At 53.1% G+C, this 22,759-nt stretch overlaps 1 protein-coding gene across 1 annotated transcript in view; it reads right to left on the bottom strand.

Moving 5' to 3' along the window:
- The window catches only part of MYO5B (myosin VB), a 255,509-nt gene that overhangs the window by 175,196 nt on the left and 57,554 nt on the right, over window positions 1–22,759 (bottom strand). The window contains exon 6 of the mRNA XM_054178698.1: window positions 2,814–2,970. Coding sequence (XP_054034673.1) covers window positions 2,814–2,970 — 157 coding nt within the window. The remainder of the gene's footprint in view (window positions 1–2,813; window positions 2,971–22,759) is intronic.

Genomic DNA, 22,759 nt, shown 5'->3' with positions numbered 1-22,759 from the left:
GCACATCCCAATGGCCAATCTCTCTCTCTATGAAGAACTTGTTCCTAACCTCCAGCCTAAACCTCCCCTGGCACAGCTTCAGACTGTGTCCTCTTGTTCTGGTGCTGGGTGCCTGGGAGAAGAGACCAGCCCCCACCTGGCTACAACCTCCCTTCAGGGAGTTGGAGAGGGCAATGAGATCTCCCCTGAGCCTCCTCTTCTCCAGGCTAAGCAACCCCAGCTCCCTCAGCCTCTCCTCACAGGGCTGTGCTCCAGACCCCTCCCCAGCTTTGTTGCCCTTCTCTGGACACCTTCCAGCAGCTCAACCTCTTTCCTAACCTGAGGGGCCCAGAACTGGACACAGGACTCAAGGTGTGGCCTAACCAGTGCTGAGCACAGTTTGGTTTTGTTTTGTGTTTGTTTTTTAACATTTACATTTGTAATCAGTGTGAGAGAAATAATCATGGGAGCACTGTGGGGGGAGAGGGAAAGTCCTTTCTCAGATGCAGAAAGCAGAGCAACAACTTTGGGCTTTGGGGGAGGGCTCTGGAGTGAAAAGGTGGTGCCTCCAGAATTTTCAGAGAAGAAGAATGCATATAAACAGCAATATTTGCACCCTAATCAGAGCACCTGCATCCCAACACCCACAGCTCTCCTCCTCTGCCTCACAGGATACTCCCACCTTTGTTCAACAACAGCCATCACTGCCAGCTTTCTTGGGGGGGGATGGAACCCTGTGAGAGGGTAGGAACTAGCTGCAGTTCACCTTCAGAGGTTCAGGCTTCAGTGCATGGATTTGGAGATGTGGCCAAAGCCTCTCTGCACCTCTCCACCATCTACCTGTCACCTCTTGGGCAGCTAATGCTGCCACATGCAGAGGCAAAGAGCAGAGGGGAGAATCCAGCCCTTGTACAAGCATCTGGGATGCAGCACTGCAGACATGGGAATCCATCCAGCAGCCCAAGGAGCAACTCATGGTGATGCAAGAGGGACAGAGAAGGACAACATTCCCCTCTGTGGCTACATCAGCCTTCCTTTCTACCACCATTCCCCTGTCCTGAGGTGAAGAGCCTCAAGCAAGTGCAGGAGAACTGATGGAAGGAAACCCATGCACAAGAAGGGACAGATGGAGGAACCTGGAAACTCCAGGCCTGGCAGCCTGACCTCAGTGCCAGGGAAAGTGATGGAGCAGATTATCCTGGGGGAAATAACTGCACCTGAAGGATGGCCAAGGGCTCAGGTCCAGCCAGCAGGGATTTAGGAAGGGCAGGTCCTGCCTCTCCAACCTGATCTCCTTCTATGCCCAGCTGACTGCCTGGTGGATGTGGGGCAGGCTGTGGATGTGGTCTGCCTGGACTCCAGCAAGGCCTTTGACACCATCCCCCACAGCAAACTGCTGGCCAAGCTGTCAGCCCCTGGCTTGGCCAGCAGCTCTGAGCTGGGTTAGGAACTGGCTGGAGGCTGAGCCCAGAGAGTGGTGGTGAATGGTGCCACAGCCAGCTGGCAGCCAGGCACCAGTGGTGTGCCCCAGGGATCAGTGCTGGGCCCTGTGCTCTTTAACATCTTCATTGATGATCTGGATGAGGGGGTTGAGTCAGTCAGCAGCAAGTTTGCAGATGACACCAAGTCAGGAGCAGATGTTGGTCAGTTAGAGGGCAGAAGGGCTCTGCAGAGGGACCTTGACCGACTGGACAGATGGGCAGAGGCCAACAGGATGGCATTCAACAAGTCCCAGTGCCAGGGGCTGCACTTTGGCCACAGCAACCCCAGGCAGAGCTACAGGCTGGGGTCAGAGTGGCTGAGAGCTGCCAAACAGAGAGGGACCTGGGGGTGCTGATTGACACCCGCCTAAACATGAGCCAGCAGTGTGCCCAGGAGGCCAAGAGGGCCAATGGCATCCTGGCCTGCATCAGGAATAGTGTGGCCAGCAGGAGCAGGGAGGTCATTCTGCCCTGTACTCTGCATTGGTTAGGCCACACCTTGAGTACTGTGTCCAGTTCTGGGCCCCTCAGTTCAAGAAGGACATCGAGACACTTGAAGGTGTCCAGAGAAGGGCAACAAGGCTGGGGAGAGGCCTTGAGCACAGCCCTGTGAGGAGAGGCTGAGGGAGCTGGGGTTGCTTAGCCTGGAGAAGAGGAGGCTCAGGGGAGACCTCATTGCCCTCTACAACTACCTGAAGGGAGGTTGTAGCCAGGAGGGGGTTGGTCTCTTCTCCCAGGCACCCAGCACCAGAACAAGAGGACACAGTCTCAAGAGGTTTAGACTTGAGGTGAGGAAAAAGTTCTTCCCTGAGCGAGTCGTTCGTCATTGGGATGTGCTGCCCAGGGAGGTGGTGGAATCACCGTCCCTGGAGGTGTTCAAGATGGGATTGGATGTGGCACTTGGTGCCATGGTCTAGTCATGAGGTCTGTCGAGACAGGTTGGACTCGATGATCCTCCAGGTCTCTTCCAACCTTAGTGATACTGTGAGACTGTGAGACTGTGATACAACTGGCTAGGTTTAGACTGGACATTAAGAAGAAGTTTTCCCAGCAAGAGTGGTCAGGGCTTGGAATGTGCTGCCCAGGGAGGTGGTGGAGTCACCAAGCCTGAATGTATTTAAAGGTGGTCTGGATGTGGTGCTTGGGGATGTGGCTTAGGGGTGAGCCTTGCAGAGCAGGGCTCTGGGCTGGACTTGGTGATCCTGAGGCTCTCTCCCAACGTGAAGGTTTCCGTGACTCTGTGATTCTAGGCTGTCCTTTCACTTGCAAGCACAGCCTCACCTGCTTTCCAAGCCAGCTGAAACGTGGCCATTTCACAGTGGGGGAAGGGAGTAACTTCAAGGCACCACATACCTCCATGATGGGGCTGGATGCCAGGACTTTGGCCTCGATGTTGGTCTCGCTGGCGGAGCCGCCGACGGTGGCGAAGAAGCGCATGGCGTACTTGGCCGAGACGGTCTTCCCCGCGCCCGACTCCCCGCTCACGATGATGGACTGGTTCCGCTCGTCCCTGTCGTGACAGAGGGCACACAAACACCTTCTGAGCACTAACCCATCTATGAGCATGGCTGGGGGACTGGAACACCTCCTGTGAAGAAAGGCTCAGAGCCCTGGGGCTGTTCAGGCTGCAGAGGAGAAGGCTGAGAGGGATCTGATCAATGTCTCTCAAGAGCTGAGGGCTGGGGGGCAGGAGGCAGGGGCCAGGGCCAGGCTCTGCTCAGCTGCACCCTGGGCTAGGCCAAGGGGCAAGGGATGGAAAGTGCAGCCCAGGAGGTTGCAGCTCAAGCTGAGGAGGAACTTCTGCCCTGGGAGGCTGCCAGAGGCCTGGAGCAGGCTGCCCAGAGAGGTTGTGGAGTCTCCTGCTCTGGAGCCTTCCCAGCCCTGTCTGGATGTGTTCTGTGTGCCCTGTGCTGGGTTCTCTGCTCCTGCTCTGGCAGGGGGCATTGGACTAGATGATCTTTGGAGGTCCCTTCCAACCCCTAGCATCCTGTGAGCCTGTGATCTGCCTGCTAACAGCTTGTTCACATCTGTTACAGCTGTTGAAGATTATGCTTAATTGTAAATAAGGATTAGAGGATTTTCCCCCCAGAGGATTCAGTCCAGGGGCAGGATGAATTTCTCCACAAGGCTGAGCAAGTTGACAGAGATAAGTTTATTTCACAGAATCACAGAAACATCCAGGTTGGAAAAGAGCCTCAGGGTCACCAAGTCCAACCCAGAGCCCTGCTCTGCAAGGCTCACCCCTAAGCCATGTCCCCAAGCACCACAGCCAAACCACCTTTAAACACATCCAGGCTTGGTGACTCCACCACCTCCCTGGGCAGCACATTCCAAGCCCTGACCACTCTTGCCATGGAAAATGTTTCCTAATGTCCAGTCTAAACCTACCCAGTCATAGTTTGAAGCCATTCCCTCTTGTTCTATCACTAATTACCTGTGAGAAGAGACCAGCACCAACCTCTCTACAATGTCCTTTCAGGTAGCTGCAGAGAGCCATGAGGTCTCCCCTCAGCCTCCTCCCCTCCAAACTAACCACCCCCAGCTCCCTCAGTTGTTCCTCTCCACCAGATTTATTCTCCAGGCCCTTCCCTGGCTTTGCTGCCCTCCTCTGCACTGGCTCCAGCACCTCCACACCTCTCCTGCACTGAGGTGCCCACTGCATTGGTTCTGCCACTTTCTCAATAGTTTAGGAACACTCTTTTCTGCTGGTGGTTCTCCATCATTTTCCTCCAGCCCTGGCTCACTGGAGAGGTCCCAGGTGACTGAAACTGGCCAATGTGGTGCCCATCCACAAGAAGGGACGGATGGAGGAACCTGGAAACTACAGACCAGTCAGCCTGACCTCAGTGCCAGGGAAAGTGATGGAGCAGATTATCCTGGAGGCAATAACTGCACCTGAAGGATGGCCAAGGGCTCAGGTCCAGCCAGCAGGGATTTAGGAAGGGCAGGTCCTGCCTCTCCAACCTGATCTCCTTCTATGCCCAGGTGACTGTCTGGTGGATGTGGGGAGGCTGTGGATGTGGTCTGCCTGGGCTTCAGCAAGGCCTTTGACACCATCCCCCACAGCAAACTGCTGGCCAAGCTGTCAGCCCCTGGCTTGGGCAGCAGCTCTCTGAGCTGGGTTAGGAACTGGCTGGAGGCTGAGCCCAGAGAGTGGTGGTGAATGGTGCCACAGCCAGCTGGCAGCCAGGCACCAGTGGTGTGCCCCAGGGATCAGTGCTGGGCCCCATCCTCTTTAACATCTTCATTGACGATCTGGATGAGGGGGTTGAGTCAGTCAGCAGCAAGTTTGCAGATGACACCAAGTCAGGAGCAGATGTTGGTCGGTTAGAGGGCAGAAAGGCTCTGCAGAGGGACCTTGACTGACTGGACAGATGGGCAGAGGCCAACAGGATGGCATTCAACAAGGCCAAGTGCCAGGGGCTGCACTTTGGCCACAGCAACCCCAGGCAGAGCTACAGGCTGGGGTCAGAGTGGCTGAGAGCTGCCAAACAGAGAGGGACCTGGGGGTGATGATTGACAGCTGCCTAAACATAAGCCAGCAGTGTGCCCAGGTGGCCAAGAGGGCCAATGGCATCCTGGCCTGTATTAGGAACAGTGTGGCCAGCAGGAGCAGGGAGGTCATTGTGCCCTGTGCTCTGCATTGGTTAGGCCACACCTTGAGTCCTGTGTCCAGTTCTGGGCCCCTCAGTTTAAGAAGGACATCGAGACACTTGAAGGTGTCCAGAGAAGGGCAACAAGGCTGGGGAGAGGCCTTGAGCACAGCCCTGTGAGGAGAGGCTGAGGGAGCTGGGGTTGCTTAGCCTGCAGAAGAGGAGGCTCAGGGGAGACCTCATTGCCCTCTACAACTACCTGAAAGGTGGTTGTAGACAGGAGGGGGTTGGTCTCTTCTCCCAGGCAACCAGCACCAGAACAAGGGGACACAGTCTCAAGCTGTGCCAGGGGAGGTTTAGACTCGAGGTGAGGAGAAAGTTCTTCACTGAGCGAGTCGTTCGTCATTGGGATGTGCTGCCCAGGGAGGTGGTGGAGTCGCCGTCCCTGGAGGTGTTCAAGGGGAGATTGGACGTGGCACTTGGTGCCATGGTCTAGTTGTGAGGTCTGTTGGAACAGGTTGGACTTGATGATCCTTGGGGTCTCTTCCAACCTTGGTTATACTGTGAGACTGTGATACTGTGACACTCTGAACACCTCCAGAACACCTCCAAGGGCTTGCAGAGACAGCAGGAAAGGAACAGCTGCTGCTTTCTCCACCACTGGAGCATGCAGCCCAGCACTGCTCCTCACGGCACCCTAACCACAAACCTCTGCTGCTGTCTGGAGAGCCATCAGCAGGCTTCAGCTGAACATCAGCTGCTAATACTTTGTATTTCATTTCCCTTCCAAAGCCTTCCCTCAAGACTTTGAGGGTCTTCTCAACAAAACATGAGCAGCTAGTTGTGAAACCTGCTCAACCAGCCTGTTGTTGAGCTATTAGAACTCCAGAATCAAAGAATCACCTTGGCTGGAAGAGGCCTTTAAGAGATCAAGTCCAACTGTTACCCCAGCACTGTCAGGCCACCACTAAACCATGTTCCCCAGCACCACAGCTACATGGCTTTCAAGCCACTGACAGGCTGGGCAGTTGGGCAGAGTCCAACGGCATGAGATTTAACACATCCAAGTGCCGGGTTCTGCACATTGGCCACAGCAACCCCATGCAGAGCTACAGGCTGGGGTCAGAGTGGCTGGAGAGCAGTCAGGCTGAGAGGGACCTGGGGGTGCTGGTCGACGGTAGACTGAACATGAGCCTGCAGTGTGCCCAGGCAGCTAAGAGGGCCAATGGCATCCTGGCCTGCATCAGGAACAGTGTGGCCAGCAGGAGCAGGGAGGTCATTCTGCCCCTGTACACTGCACTGGTTAGGCCGCACCTCGAGTACTGTGTCCAGTTCTGGGCCCCTCAGTTTAGGAAGGAGGTTGACTTGCTGGAACGAGTCCAGAGAAGAGCAACAAAGTTGGTGAGGGGTTTGGAACATAAGCCCTACGAGGAGAGGCTGAGGGAGCTGGGGTTGCTTAGCCTGGAGAAGAGGAGACTCAGGGGTGACCTTATTACTCTCTACAACTACCTGAAGGGAGGTTGTAGACAGACAGATGTTGGTCTCTTCTCCCAGGCAAGCAGTACCAGAACAAGAGGACACAGTCTCAGGCTGCGCCAGGGGAGGTTCAGGCTGGATGTTAGAAAAAAGTTCTATACAGAAAGAGTGATTGCACATTGGAATGGGCTGCCTGGGGAGGTGGTGGAGTCGCCATCACTGGAGGTTTTTAGGAGAAGACTTGACAGGGTGCTTGGTGCTGTGGGTTAGTTGCTTGGGCGGAGTTGGATTGGTTGATGGGTTGGACGCGGTGATCTTGAAGGTCTCTTCCAACCTGGTTTATTCTATGTATTCTATGTATTCTAAGCCCCTGGAGGGATGGGGACTCCACCACTGCCCTGGGCAGCTAGAAACCAACCCACACTTTGGTGCAAACCACAACACTGTGATGGTTCCAGCAAGAGAGGACTGGAGGTCTCACCTCCAGACATGCTTATATTCCTCATGGATTGATTCTACACCTGCCTGAAGGGAGGCTGTAGCCAGGTGGGGGTTGGTCTCTTCTCCCAGACAACCTGTGACAGAACAAGAGGACACAGTCCCAAGCTGTGCCAGGGGAGGTTTAGGTTGGATATTAGGAAGAAATTGTTCCCAGCAAGAGAGATTGGCCATTGGGATGTGCTGCCCAGGGAGGTGGTGGAGTCCCCATCCCTGGAGGTGTTTAGGAAGAGCCTGGATGAGGCACTTGGTCCCATGGGTGAGCTGATCAGATGGTGTTGGGTGAGAGGTTGGACTTGGTGATCTCAAAGGTCTTTTCCAACCTGGTTAATTCTGTATTCATAAAGTACATCTTAATGCAGCTCCACTGCTCTCCTGGGCATCCACCAGCAGGAATGCCAGAGGAAGCTGCAATTGCCCCAGCTCTCAGGCAGTTAACATCAGCTGTGAACCCAGCACAACCTCACCGAGGCAGCCAACAACCAGGAGCCAGCACTCCCTGTGACTCATCTCAGGTGGGGACAGCCTCCACAGCTCACCCAGGACTTGCTCAGTCACAGCTGCACACTCTCCACACGACTTGGCAAAGCCACCACAACTCCCCTGCAGGCAGCCAGTTGGCAGGATCCTGGCAGAGGGCTGCCAGTGTGGCAGTCTCACACCTTTAGGCTCGCGTGGGGGCGAGACAAAGCTCTTCTCACAGCAAGAGCCACCAGGCAGAGGAACCCAGCAGGGGAAAACCACAGCCAGCCCCAAAGTGAGGAAGGAAGACTAAGCACCAAGTAGAGAAGTATGGTGGGCAAACCCACAGCAGCAGTTGCCAGGATTGTGGTTTCTCTCTGAATCAAGGAAGAGAGAAGTTTGATCATCTCCATGGGCAGCCACTTGCTGAGGTCCAGCCAGGGACATCTCTCTCAGGCTATGAGTAGAATGCAAGACGTAAAGCTCACGTCAGCTATGAGGGAAGGAGCAGGCAGAGAGGCTTTGGCATGGGCTGCAAGTGTGGAGGGACAGACTAATCATCACTGGAGGTGAGGGAGAAGAACAGGTGGCAACCAACCTCTGCCAGCAGGCACTGTCCCTGCAAAAGAAGCTCTAAAAACAGAATGGAATGGAATGGAATGGAATGGAATGGAATGGAATGGAATAGAATAGAATAGAATAGAATAGAATAGAATAGAATAGAATAGAACAGAACAGAATAGAATTAACCAGGTTGGAAGAGACCTTCGAGATCACCGAGTCCAACCTATCACCCAGCACCATCTGATCAACTCAACCATGGCACCAAGTGCCTCATCCTGGCTCTTCCTAAACACCTCCAGGGATGGGGAATCCACCACCTCCCTGGGCAGCACATCCCAATGGCCAATCTCTCTTGCTGGGAAGAATTTCTTCCTCACCTCCAGCCTAAACCTCCCCTGGCACAGCTTGAGACTGTGTCCTCTTGTTCTGGTGCTGCTTGCCTGGGAGAAGAGCCCAACCCCCACCTGGCTACAACCTCCCTTCAGGGAGTTGTAGAGAGCAATAAGGTCTCCCCTGAGCCTCCTCTTCTGCAGGCTAAGCAAGCCCAGCTCCCTCAGCCTCTCCTCACAGGGCTGTGCTCCAGACCCCTCCCCAGCTTTGCTGCCCTTCTCTGGACACAAGGTGTGGCCTAACCAGTGCTGAGTACAGGGCAGAATGACTTCCCTGCTCCTGCTGGCCACACTGTTCCTGATGCAGGCAAAATGTAAAGGTGAATTGGCTTCATGTCTTGAAACAACTTTGGGGCAACCTGATCTAGCTGTGGATGTTGCTGCTTACTGGACTAGATGAACTTTGGAGGTCCCTTCCAACCCAGACTGTTCTGCCATTCTGTGAAACCTCTTTTCTTCTCTCTAAGATTCACCATCAAGACCTCTCATTGCCAATTCTGACCTCTTCCATAACTCCTCTGCATCAACTACTTGGCTGTGCCTTCCTGGAGGAGGCAGAGACCAAACTACCATGCTGCTTATCCAAGGAGAAACCCAGACTCACAGTCCTCTCATCACATATGGTCTTTCAGGTGGCATCCTGAGAGGTTTCTTCCTCCTTTGAGCTTGTCTTTCTTTAATAGCATCATCAGCTGAACTTGGTTACTTAATACATAGAATACATAGAATACAGGCCTGTGAGCCTGACCTCAGTGCCAGGCAAGATTATGGAGCAGGTCATCCTGAGTGCAATCACACAGCACTTAGAGGATGGCCAAGGGCTCAGGCCCAGCCAGCATGGGTTTAGGAAGGGCAGGTCCTGCCTGACCAACCTGATCTCCTTCTATGCCCAGCTGACTGCCTGGTGGATGTGGGGCAGCCTGTGGATGTAGTCTACCTGGACCTCAGCAAGGCCTTTGACACCGTCCCCCACAGCAAACTCCTGGCCAAGCTGTCAGCCCATGGCTTGGATGGGAGCACACTGAGCTGGGTTAGGAACTGGCTGGAGGCTGAGCCCAGAGAGTGGTGGTGAATGGTGCCACAGCCAGCTGGCAGCCAGGCACCAGTGGTGTGCCCCAGGGATCAGTGCTGGGCCCCATGCTCTTTAACATCTTTATTGATGATCTGGACGAGGGCATCGAGTCCATCATCAGTAAATTTGCTGACGACACCAAGCTGGGGGCAGGAGTTGATCTGCTGGAGGGCAGAGAGGCTCTGCAGAGGGACCTGGACAGGCTGGGCAGAGGGGCAGAGGCCAAGGGCAGGAGATTGAACACATCCAAGTGCCAGGGGCTGCACATTGGCCACAGCAACCCCAGGCAGTGCTACAGGCTGGGGTCAGAGTGGCTGAGAGCAGTCAGGCGGAGAGGGACCTGGGGGTGCTGGTTGATGGTAGACTGAACATGAGCCTGCAGTGTGCCCAGGCAGCCAAGAGGGCCAATGGCATCCTGGCCTGCATCAGGAACAGTGTGGCCAGCAGGAGCAGGGAGGTCATTCTGCCCCTGTACACTGCACTGGTTAGGCCACACCTTGAGTCCTGTGTCCAGTTCTGGGCCCCTCAGGTTAGGAAGGAGGTTGACTTGCTGGAACGAGTCCAGAGAAGGGCAACAAAGTTGGTGAGGGGTTTGGAACATAAGCCCTACGAGGAGAGGCTGAGGGAGCTGGGGTTGCTTAGCCTGCAGAAGAGGAGACTCAGGGGTGACCTTATTGCTCTCTACAACTACCTGAAGGGAGGTTGTAGACAGACGGATGTTGGTCTCTTCTCCCAGGCAAGCAGTACCAGAACAAGAGGACACAGTCTCAGGCTGCACCAGGGGAGGTTCAGGCTAGATGTTAGGACAAAGTTCTATACAGAAAGAGTGATTGCACATTGGAATGGGCTGCCTGGGGAGGTGGTGGAGTCACCATCACTGGAGGTTTTTAGGAGGAGACTTGATGGGGTGCTTGGTGCCGTGGGTTAGTTGTTTGGGTGGTGTTGGATTGGTTGATGGGTTGGACGTGGTGATCTTGAAGGTCTCTTCCAACCTGGTTTATTCTATGTATTCTATGTATCTCCCACCTCTCTGGGCAGCCTGGCACAGGCTCTCACCACCCTCAGCCTCAAACATTTCTCCCTTCTCTCCACTATCAATCTCCCTCTTTTAGTCTCATCACTCCTTGTCTGGTCCCCTCTAAAGCACTGCAAGGCCACCAGAAGGTCTCCCTGGAGCCTTCTCTTCTGCAGGCTGCCCAAGGCCAACTCTCTGAGCCTGGAGCCTCCCAGCAGAGCCCTTCCAGCCCTGCCAGCATTGCTGTGGCCTCCTCTGCTCCTGTCTGTACTGAAGAAACATTCAGATATTTCTTTTCCAGCTTCAAGAACACAGACTACATTTTCCCATCTTTGGTGTCCAAGCTTCCCAGCTGCTGATGCCAGCTAGAGTCTCCATCCATCAGAATCATAGACTCACAGACCTGTCAGGGTTGGAACTCAGCCAGCCCCAACCCCCCTGCCATGGGCAGGGACACGTCACACCACAGCAGGTTGCTCACAGCCTGGCTGCAAACACCTTCAGGCAGGAGGCTTCCACCACCTCCCTGGGCAGCCTGTGCCAGGCTCTAACCACCCTCATGAGGAACAACTTCTTCCTCACATCCAATCTCAATCTCCCCACTTCTACTTTTGCTCCATCCCCCCCAGCCCTATCACTCCCTGGCACCCTCAAAAGTCCCTCCCCAGCTTTCCTGTAGCCCCCTGCAGATCCTGGAAGGCCACAATGAGGTCTCCCTGGAGCCTTCTCCTCTCCAGACTGCACAACCCCAACTCCCTCAGTCTGTCCTCAGAGCAGAGGTGCTCCAGCCCTCTAACACTGACAAAGCCATCAAGACAGTGAAGCCTAAGCAGAACAAGGGCCAGGATTATTTCTTCCATGTAAGGGGCAAGAGCATATCAAAAGCTGAAGGCTGCCAGTCTTGGTGGCATCTGACACAGCCTATGGACTGTTGTTTGCCTGTGCCACCTGAATGCTTTGCTTCACTTTGCTAATTCAATGTGTCATCTCCAAGCAGCAATACCTGTTCAGAAGCTGCTTTGCAGGTAAGAAACTCATCTCCTCTTGTGCAGACCTTTGTCATGTTATGAGTAACACCCATCAAGACTCTCAGCCCTGGTCACACACCCAGCAGCAGCTGGGTGAGGCACCCAGCCCAGTGAAACAGATCAGACACTCACAGAATCCCAGTATGGTGTGAGAGAGACAGGACCTCTGGAGACCACCCAGTCCATCCCCCCCTGCTCCAGCAGGGCACCCCCAGCAGCCTGCCCAGCAGCACAGTGCCCAGGGGGGGTTGGAAGCTCTCCACACCAGGACACTCCACAACCTCTCTGGGCAGCCTGCTCCAGCCCTCCAGCACCCTCACAACAAACAACTTTCTCCTTCTGCTCAGATCCAACCTTCTGGATTGCTGTTTGTGCCCCTTGCCCCTTGTGCTGTCCCTGGGCACCACTGAGCAGAGCCTGGCCCCAGCCTCTTGCCCCCCAGCCTTTCTCTCTTGCTGAGCATTGCTCAGCTCCCCTCTGGGGCTGCTCTGCTCCAGGCTCCACAGCCCCAGGGGCTCTCAGCCTTTGCTCCTCACTCCCAGAGCTGCTCCAGGGCCCCTCAGCAGCTTTTGGAGCCTCTGCTGGACTCTCTCCTGTCTCTCCTGAAGTGGGGAAGCCAGAACTGGACACAGTACTCCAGATGTGGCCTCACTACATCAGAGTAGAGGGGAAGGAGAACCTCATTTGGCCTGCTGGCCACACTCTTCTTTCACAGAGTCAGAGAACTGTTTGGGTTGGAAAAGACCTCTGAGATCATGGAGTCAGCCCAACACCCCCATGGCTACCAACCCATGGCCCCAGCTGCCATGGCCACAGGTTTCTTGAGCACCTCCAGGATGGTGACTCCTCCACCTCCCTGGGCAGCCTGCTCCAATCCCTGGCTGTTTTTCACAGTAAATCATTTTTCCCAATCTCCAACCTAACCCTCCCCCTGGCACAATTTCAGGCCATTTCCTCTCCTTCTACCACCTGATCTTAGGGAGAAGATACCACCCCCCGCATCACTACAACCTCCTTTCAGGGAAGTCCCAGGGGGCAGTTCTTCTGACCCCCCTCTTGACTCTTCCAACAACTGAGAACTCTGCCATTGAGATTGGATGTGAGGAACAAGTTCTGCACCTGGAGGCTGCCGGAACACTGCAACAGGTTGCCCAGGGAGGTGGCTGAGGCTCCATCCTTAGAGATACTTAAGGTGAGGCTCAACAGGGCTCTGGGCAGCCTGATCTAGTGGAGGATGCCCCTGCTCACTGCAGAGGGGTTGGACTGGATGAGCTTTGGAGGTCCCTTCCAGCCCAAATCATGCTATGACTGCAGGATTCCATGACAAAAGACAGCACCACACACTGCCACCATAAAGAAGACATCAACCACATGAAACACTGCTGGAACCCAGAGTGGTGATAATTCTCTCCTCTTATCTCTGGTCTTATCTCACTTTCCTCTCCCCTCCTTCTCTCTCTCACTAACCCTTTCTTTCTCACTCCCTAGCATGATACAGTTGATCACCTCCCCTGCCTGTAGAGAAATCGTGTATCAGAGTGATCTGCAGGGATGTGTCACCAATAAATCCACAGTTCCTCCAGACACTTCTGTGCCAGTCTGCCTCCCTTCACCCCTTGGGTAACACTGAAGAACCTTCTGTGAGCCCTCCCTTCACAGGGCACGTTGAGACAGGATTGAGCCCAAGGGCAGCCATTTGGTCAGGTACTGGGAAGAGGCTGCCCAATGAGGTGGTGGAGTCACCATCCCTGGAGGTGTTGAGGAAACAAGTAGATGTGGTACTCTGGGACATGGCCTAGTGGTGCTGGGTAGAAGGTTGGACTTGATGATACTTCAACCTTAATGATCTTATGATTCTATGACAGAGATGGTTCCCATCACCAGGTCACACAACCCTTCTGCCTGCCAAGGGACTCTGAGTGCATTTGCAGACATCCAAGACCCTTAGTCTTCACCAATATTGACTGAAAGCAGCAGGATTTGAAGACAAACAGATGCCAAACATTCTCCAGACCCAAACACAGACAGGTGTTTTCCAAAGTCAACCTTCTTCAAAGCAGCAACCTCAAGCCCACTAGAAGATACTTGGAAGTTACAGGGCTCGTTTCCCCCATCACAGAATTGTTAGGGTTGGAAGGGACCTCAAGGCTCAGCCAGCCCCAACCCCCCTGCCATGGGCAGGGACACCTCACACTACAGCAGGTTGCTCACAGCCACCTCCAGCCTGGCTGCAAACACCTCCAGGCAGGAGGCTTCCACCACCTCCCTGGGCAGCCTGTGCCAGGCTCTCACCACCCTCATGGGCAACAACTTCTTCCTCACAGCCAATCTCAATCTCCCCACTTCTAGTTCTGCTCCATTCCCCCACTCCTATCCCTCCCTGACACCCTCCAAAGTCCCTCCCCAGCTTTCCTGTAGCCCCCTGCAGATCCTGGAAGGCCACAATGAGGTCTCCTGGGAGCCTTCTCCTCTGCAGCCTGCACAACCCCAACTCCCTCAGTCTGTGTTCACAGCAGAGCAGCTCCAGCCCTCTGCTCCTCCTCGTGGCCCTGCTCTGGACACCTTCCAGCCCCTCCAGAGCCTTCCTGGCACAGAGGCTCCAGAGCTGGCCCCAGAGCTGCAGCTGTGGTCTCAGCAGAGTGGAGCAGAGGGGCAGAATCCCCTCCCTGCCCTGCTGGCCACACTTCTCTTGCTGCAGCCCAGGCTCTGCTTGGCTCTCTGAGCTGCAAGTGCACCCTGGCAGCTCATACTGAACTTCTCATCCACCAGCACCCCCAAGCCCTCCTCTCCAGCCAGTCACTTGTCCAGCCTGTATCAGTGCCTGGGATTGTCCCCACCCAGATCACAGAATCAATAAGGTTGGAAGAGACCTGAAAGATCATCAAGTCCAACCTGACACCACAGACCTCAGGACTACTAAACCATGACACCAAGTGCCACGTCCAACCCCTTCTTGAACACCTCCAGGGACAGTGACTCCACCACCTCCCTGGGCAGCACATTCCCATGGCTAACACCTCTCTCTGGGAAGAACTTTCTCCTCACCTCCAGCCTAAACTTCCCCTGGCACAGCTAGAGATGCAGGACCCTGCAGCTGGTCTTGTTGAACCAGCATCCCTTTCAGTAAACCATCACGGCCGCTTAAGCAGCCACTTAATCAAACCACTGCCCAACTTTATCCTGACCTCAGCAGCAAAAGCAAAACCAGCTGCACCAAAGCCATGGCTCCTCTGAGAGGGGGTGGAAAGAGAAAATAAAAGCAAATGAAGGCAGAGCCAGACCCTGCAAATAATGATCAGGGGTCACTCCAGCTCTAATCCCAGCTCCGACACTAATTCTCCACGTCGCACAACGCAGTCAATGAGTCTCTGCAGAGTGGAAATCATATTTAACCTACTTCTTCCCGGCTGCTTGGAGGATTAGTGCTCATAAAGCCATCTGAAGATTAAAAATGCTGCAAGTGCTGCAGTCTGACATCCAGCCTGGCCACAAGAAGAACAGTCACAAAGCCCCAGTGCACGACGGGCTGGAGCGCGGCGCTGCCCCGGCTGAAAAGCAGCTCTGAGATTTGTTAGCAACAAACCAAAATGCAGGAACTTAAATGAGCACTGGATTGCACCAACCCCCTCTCCTCCACCCCCAACAAACTGCAGGCTGGAGCAGTCTCACTGGCAAGGCTGGCAGCAGCATGTTTTACTCATTGGGATTCATTTTTAGAGTAACACATTCCTGGCTTCAGGGGTGAGCACAGCCTCAGCTGCTGGGGGTGTCCCCAGGGGGTGTCAGACCCTGCACAGCCCCTCCAGGCTTCTACTCAAGAGGATGCATTGGGGATGATGTAGAGTCAGAGAATCACAGAGTGGTTTGGGCTGGAAGGGACCTTTAGAGGTCATTTGTCCCAATACTCATGCCTGGTATTGCAGGTGAGCGCAGCCTCAGCTGCTGGGGGTGTCCCTGGGGGATGCTGGGCCATGCATATCCCATCTAGGGTTTTACTCAAGAGGATGCATTGGGGATGCTGTAGAATCAGAGAATCACAGAGTGGTTTGGCTTGGAAGGGACCTTCAAAGGTCATCTACTCTACAGATGTCAGCAGGGACATCTGTAACTACAGCAGGTTGCTCAGAGCCCCAAACAGCCTCACCTGGGATGCTGCCATGGATGGGGCAGCTCCCACCTCTCTGGGAAACCTAGGACAGGCTCTCACCACCCTGAGCCTCAAACATTTCTCTCTTCTCTCCACTCTCAATCTCCCTCTTGCAGTTCAAACCATCACCCCTTGGCCTCTCACAACAGGCCCTGCTCAAATGTCTGTCCCAATCTTTCTCCCAGCCCCGCTGATGTCCTGAAAGGCCATCAGAAGGTCTCCCTGGAGCCTTCTCTCCTCCAGGCTGCCCAAGCCCAACTCTCTCAGCCTGGAGCCTCCCAGCAGAGCCCTTCCAGCCCTGCCAGCATTGCTGTGGCCTCCAACAGTCTGTGCTGTGCTGAGTGAGGTACACCCAGGCTCTGTCCTGTGCAACTGCTGAGTTGATTTGCTCCCAGACACTTAGGTTTCAGCAAGAAGCCAGAGAGAAAACATGAGTCTGCATCTCTCAGTTACTGGGGAAAAAAGCCTAAAAATACCAGTTTGGCCCTAAATGGGAAAGGTTTGGCACAAAGAGTCGTGCTCAAGGCAGGGGTAAGGCACAAATTAACCTCTCCTGTGGCATTCAGCAGCGGTGCAGTGCGTTCCCTTCCCCTCTGTGCAACGCTATTTAACACACATTATCAACCTGACGTTTCCAAGGCTGAGATCAAATACCAAGCTGCAATTAAGATGTCCCTGCAGAGGTCAGAGTGTGGTTTATGCCATGCTCCAGCACACCAGTCAGTGCTCCTGTAAAGAGCAGTGGGAGTCCCACTGGTCGCAGCTCATTAAGGCACTTCCTCACCAAAGGGCTTTGCGCAGCCGGCTGGAAATGCCCCTCCGACGAGGGAAGAAAGCTCCTGCCTGCTCTCAAACTTCCTGCTAAATGCTGAGCTGTCTTGCAGCCCCCTCCAGCCAGCTCCTGAGGGCAGGCAGGACGGAGGGATGACCTCCTCCCAGGATTTATGCCCTGCACAGCCCCCCGGAGAGGGGGAGGTCCTCGGCCGCGTGGAAACGAGGTCAGCGATTCCTTTGTGCGCCGTTTCCAGCGGGAGGGGGAACGAGCACACCGCCAACTTTACCGGCTCCCTGGCACCCTGATGCTCTTTTCTGCAATCCCTGGCACCCACCCAACCCACCCACGAGCAGCTGGCCCCTGTGGAGCCCTGCAGAGGGAGGAGGCTTTGTACTGTGTCCTCAAATCATACAAAGGCTTTGGCTGAAAGAGATCTCGGAGATCACCAGGTCCAACCCTGAACCCAGCACTGCCAGGGCACCACTGGACCAGGGCCCTCAGCACCACAGCCACACAGCTTTGAAGTCTCTCCAGGGATGGGGGCTCCACCACTGCCCTGGGTCCAGCATTCAGTTTAAAAGCATCCCACAGGGGCAAGAAGCATAGAATGGTTTGGGCTGGAAGGGACCTCCAAGATCATCTGGAACCAACCCCTCCAGCACGGGCAGGGACATCTGCCGCTGGAGCAGGTTGCTCCAGGCCCTCTGAGGCTTCCTCTTCCCCAAGCCTGTGAGATGCTACACCAGCTGTTCAGCTCTGTGGACACCAGCAAGACAAGCCAGATGCTCTTCCACTCCATGGCTTTCCCAGAATGAAGACCCTTCATCAACTCAACCACCACCAGCCACCAACACTTTCAGAACTCCTACACAACCATCCAAATCAATTACAGCTGATCTGCACTAAGGAAGGCACACAAGGACTTTCAGGAACCAGTGGGACCATCCTTGTGGGTTCTCCACAGCTTCACTGAGGACACAGGATGGCAAGCAGTGGGTGGGATGTGAGCGAGAGCAGCTGCAAATCTTTGTGCCCTGATGTCCACAGCAGTGTTTGGGAGCATTGTAATCAGAATGCAGAATCAACCAGGTTGGAAAAGACCTTTGAGTTCATCAAGTCCAACCTGGCCTGCATCAGGAACAGTGTGGCCAGCAGGAGCAGGGAGGTCATTGTGCCCCTGTAGTCTGCACTGGTTAGGCCACACCTTGAGTCCTGTGTCCAGCTCTGGGCTCCTCAGGTCAGGAAAGAGGTTGAGCTGCTGGAAGGTGTCCAGAGAAGGGCAACAAAGCTGGGGAGGGGTCTGGAGCACAGCCCTGTGAGGAGAGGCTGAGGGAGCTGGGGTTGCTTAGCCTGCAGAAGAGGAGGCTCAGGGGAGACCTTGCTCTCTCCAACTCCCTGAAGGGAGGCTGTAGCCAGGTGGAGGTTAGTCTCTTCTCCCAGGCACCCAGCACCAGAACAAGAGGACACAGTCTCAAGCTGTGCCAGGGGAGGTTTAGGCTGGAGGTGAGGAAGAAGTTCTTCATAGAAAGAGAGATTGGCCATTGGGATGTGCTGCCCAGGGAGGTGGTGGAGTCCCCATCCCTGGAGGTGTTCAAGAGAGGACTGGATGTGGCACTTGGTGCCATGGTTTAGTCATGAGGTCTGCAGTGACAGGTTGGACTTGGTGATCTTTGAGGTCTCTTCCAACCTTGGTGATTCTCTGAGTGATTCTATCACCCAGCACCATCTAATCAACTAAACCATGGCACCAAGTGCCTCATCCAGGCTCTTCCTGAACACCTCCAGTGAACTTCTTCCTAACAGCCAGCCTAAACCTCCCCTGGCACAGCTTGAGACTGTGTCCTCTTGTTCTGTTGCTGGGTGCCTGGTAGAAGAGACCAACCCCCACCTGGCTACAACCTCCCTTCAGGGAGCTGTAGACAGCAACAAGGTCTCCCCTGAGCCTCCTCCTCCCCAGGCTAAAAGTCATCAGGTGTGATGACTTTTGGTGCTGGACCCTTCACACATCAGAGCTCCAACAGCTGTCCTGCAGCAGTAATTACCTGTCTGGTGTAGCCTTTTACAGCCACTTCCAAGCTGGTGATATTTCACACACCATCATTACTCTTGAGTCAGGAGCTGACCTTCCAGGACCTGAAGCTCTCCCCTGCCAGTGCTGTCCCATTATGTATATTTATGACTGGGTTTTTTTCCTTCCTGTGAGGGATGTCTCATTTATGATTAAAGCTGTTAGCAAATGGTATTGTCCTCATTCCAAACTCTCAAAAAGAAGAAGAAAAAAAAGGAAAGAAACTAAAAGGAAAGGGAAAAAAGGGAACATTTAGTTGGTTGGTTTTGAAGGTCTCTTCCAACTGGCCTATTCTATTCTATTCCTATTCCTATTCCCATTCCTATTCCTATTCTATTCTATTCCTATTCTATTCCTATTCCCATTCCCATTCCTATTCTATTCTATTCCATTCCTATTCTATTCCTATTCCTATTCTATTCTATTCCTATTCCCATTCCTATTCCTATTCCTATTCCTATTCTATTCCTATTCCCATTCCCATTCTATTCTATTCCATTCCTATTCTATTCTATTCCTATTCCTATTCTATTCTATTCCTATTCTATTGCTATTCCTATCCCTATTCCTATTCTATTCTATTCCTATTCTATTCTATTGCTATTCCTATCCCTATTCCTCTTCTATTCTATTCCTATTCTATTCCATTCCTATTCCTATTCTATTCTATTCCTATTCTATTGCTATTCCTATTCTATTCTATTGCTATTCCTATTCTATTCTATTGCTATATTATTGCTATTCCTATTCTATTCTATTCCTATTCTATTCTATTCCTATTCTATTCTATTCCTATTCCTAGTCTATTCCATTCCTATTCCTATTCTATTCCTATTCCTATTCTATTCTATTCTATTGCTATTCCTATTCTATTGCTATTCCTATTCTATTGTTATTCCTATTCTATTCTATTCCTATTCCTAGTCTATTCCATTCCTATTCCTACTCTATTCCTATTCCTATTCTATTCTATTCCTATTCTACTGCTATTCCTATTCTATTCTATTCCTATTCCTATTCTAGTCTATTCCTATTCTATTCTATTCCTATTCCATTCCTATTCCTATTCTATTCTATTCCTATTCTATTTCTATTCCTATTCCTATTCTATTGCTATTCCTATTTCTATTCCTATTCCTATTCTATTGCTATTCCTATTCTATTGCTATTCCTATTCTATTGCTATTCCTATTCTATTCTATTCCCATTGTATTCCATTCCTATTCCTATTCTATTCTATTCCATTTCTATTGCTATTGCTATTCCTATTCTTATTCTATTCCTATTCCTATTCTATTGCTATTCCTATTCCTATTCTATTGCTATTCCTATTCCTATTCTTGATTCTATTCCTATTCCTGTTCCTATTCCTATTCTATTCTATTCCTATTCTTATTCCTATTATATTCTATTCCTATTCTATTGCTATTGCTATTCTATTATATTCTTTTCTAGTCTAGTCTAGTCTATTCCTAAGGGGATAGCTGTCCTCACACACAGCAGACCAAGTAAGACTGAAGGGCCTCTGGTTCTTGTGAGATGTTACCTGGAGTCTCTCTCTTGTTTTCATCTCCTTTGACATCACCTCTGGAAAAGCTGTGTCCAGCTGCTCTTGCAAACCCTGAGGTGTAACACCAGGCACAGGCATGTCTATGGGGTAGTTCTTCCAAACCCTTCTGCCCATCTCACTGAAAAGATCCCTCTTGGGTTGGCCACTTCTCAAATTTGCAGAATCAGAAACTGGTCTGAGTTGGAAGGGAACTTTAAAGCTCATCCAGTCCAACCCCCCTGCAGTCAGCAGGGACATCCCCAACCACAGCAGGTTGATCAGAGCCTCAAACAACCACACCTAGAATGGTGCCAGGAGTGGGACATCTCCCACCTCTCTGGGCAGCCTGGCACAGGCTCTCACCACCCTCAGCATCAAACATTTCTGCCTGCTCTCCACTCTCAGTCTCCCTCTTGCACAGCTGAGTGAGTTTCTCAGGGTAAAGCATCCTGAACACAGAGCCAAACAATCATTGAATGGGTGAGGTAGGAGTCTTTAAAGCTCATCTAGTCCAAGCCTCCTAAAGCAGGGTGCTCAGAGCCCCAAACAGCTTCACTTGGGATGCTGTCAGGGATGGGGCAGCTCCCACCTCTCTGGGCAGCCTGGCACAGGCTCTCACCACCCTCAGCCTCAAACATTTCTGCCCTCTCTCCACTCTCAATCTCCCTCCTGCGCTTCAAAGCATCACCCCTTGGCCTCTCACAACAGGACCTCAGAAAAACTCTGTCCCCAGCTTGCTTCCAGCCCCCTTGAAGCACTGCAAGGCCACCAGAAGGTCTCCCTGGAGCCTTCTCTTCTCCAGGCTGCCCAAGGCCAACTCTCTGAGGCTGGAGCCTCCCAGCAGAGCCCTTCCAGCCCTGCCAGCATTGCTGTGGCCTCCTCTGGCCCTGCTCCAACAGCTCCCTGCCTGTGCTGAGCACTGCAGAGCTGCCCCAGCACTGCAGGGGGGGTGTGAGCACAGCCCAGCAGAGGGGCAGAATCCCCTCCCTGCCCCTGCTGCCCAGGGGATCAGCCCAGCACAGGGCTGGCTCTGGGCTGGCAGTGCTCAGTGCCAGCTCATGGCCAGCTCTGCACCCCCAGCACCCCCAAGGCCTTCTGCACAGGGCTGCACTAATTCAAGGACATTGGGGTTTTCTTCTGACCCTGTTTTCCTGACCAGAGCTTTAGTTTTAGGATGGAACCTGCCACAAAGCCCTGCTGAGCAACAGCAACCCCACCCCAGTCTCATTCCCCAGAAGCCACAAAGCCTTCCCTGCCTCTAATAGGAGACAGCATCCAGCCCTATTTATGGAGCCTGTCTGATTCTTCTTGCATCTCTGTCGGGGGTTAATCTCTCTTTTAACTCCTGTCTGCTCTCTCATTGTACAGTTTTAAATCCTCTTGTAAAGCTTGAAATTTCAAGTGCTACCAAAGGACATCCCCCACCGTGCCCAGCCCCCTCCTCCTCTCCTCTGTTAGCTTATGGGCAGAGTCAATGAAGCAATTTCTGCTCTTCTTCCAAAAGCTCCAGCAGGAAGGAGAATGGTTGTGGCCATCCTCAGCCTCACCAGCACCTCCATCAGGACACAGATCATCTGTGGGCATTATCCAGTATCCAGCCAGCTGCAGGCAAGACCTGCAGCCCTGACAGACAGAAGCTGAACTCAGCCTTCCACCAAACCACTCTTCCATATCTTAATTTCTGTCTTCTCTAGGAAAAACCAACAACACATCCAGAGAAGGGCAGCAAGGCTGGGGAGGGATCTGGGGCACAGCCCTGTGAGGAGAGGCTGAGGGAGCTGGGGTTGCTTAGCCTGCAGAAGAGGAGGCTCAGGGGAGACCTTCTTGCTCTCTGCAACTCCCTGAAGGGAGGTTGTAGCCAGGTGGGGGTTGGGCTCTTCTCCCAGGCACCCAGCACCAGAACAAGAGGACACAGTCTCAAGCTGTGCCAGGGGAGGTTTAGGCTGGATGTTACGAAGAAGTTCTTCATAGAAAGAGAGCTTGGCCATTGGGATGTGCTGCCCAGGGAGGTGATGGAGTCACCATCCCTGGAGGTGTGCAAGAAAGGCTTGGATGTGCCACTTGGAGCCATGGTTTAGTTGATCAGGAGGTGTTGGGTATTAGGTAATAGGTTGGACTTGGTGATCTCTGAGGTCTTTTCCAACCTGGTTGATTCTATGACTCTATGATTCTCACCATGGTAATGAGGAACCCCAGTCTAACCAGCAGGTTACCAAGACATCTGCTTTTCTACCAGCACTGCAAGGGTCAGTCAAGGCCTGCAGAGCCTTTTCACATTCAAACATTCTGCATTTTGGATTTAGCAGAGTTATGCCAGGACCACAGCAAGATACTTCTGCCTGGCCACATGGAACAGCTTGTAGGCAGAGAACCATAAGAGTGCTTCTGGTTGGAGGAGATGCTTGAGATCATCAAGTCCAACCATTAACCCAGCACTGCCAGGTCACCACCACACCACAGCCCTCAGCACCACAGCTACACAGCTTAGAAAGCCCTCCAGGGATGGGGACTCCACCACCACCCTGGGCAGCCCTGACCAATGCTTAACCACTCTGTTTGGAAAGAAACTGTTCCTCATGTTCAAACTAAGCCTTCTGAGGCAGTTTCCTCTTGTCCTGTCTCTTGTGACTTGGGAGAAGAGACCAACCCCCACCAGGCTCCAA

Source organism: Dryobates pubescens, chromosome Z (assembly GCF_014839835.1).
Source record: "Dryobates pubescens isolate bDryPub1 chromosome Z, bDryPub1.pri, whole genome shotgun sequence".
NCBI classification, from domain to species: domain Eukaryota; kingdom Metazoa; phylum Chordata; class Aves; order Piciformes; family Picidae; genus Dryobates; species Dryobates pubescens.
The sequence above is the reverse complement of the archived record's forward strand: the minus strand, read 5'-3'. Positions and strand labels throughout refer to the sequence as shown.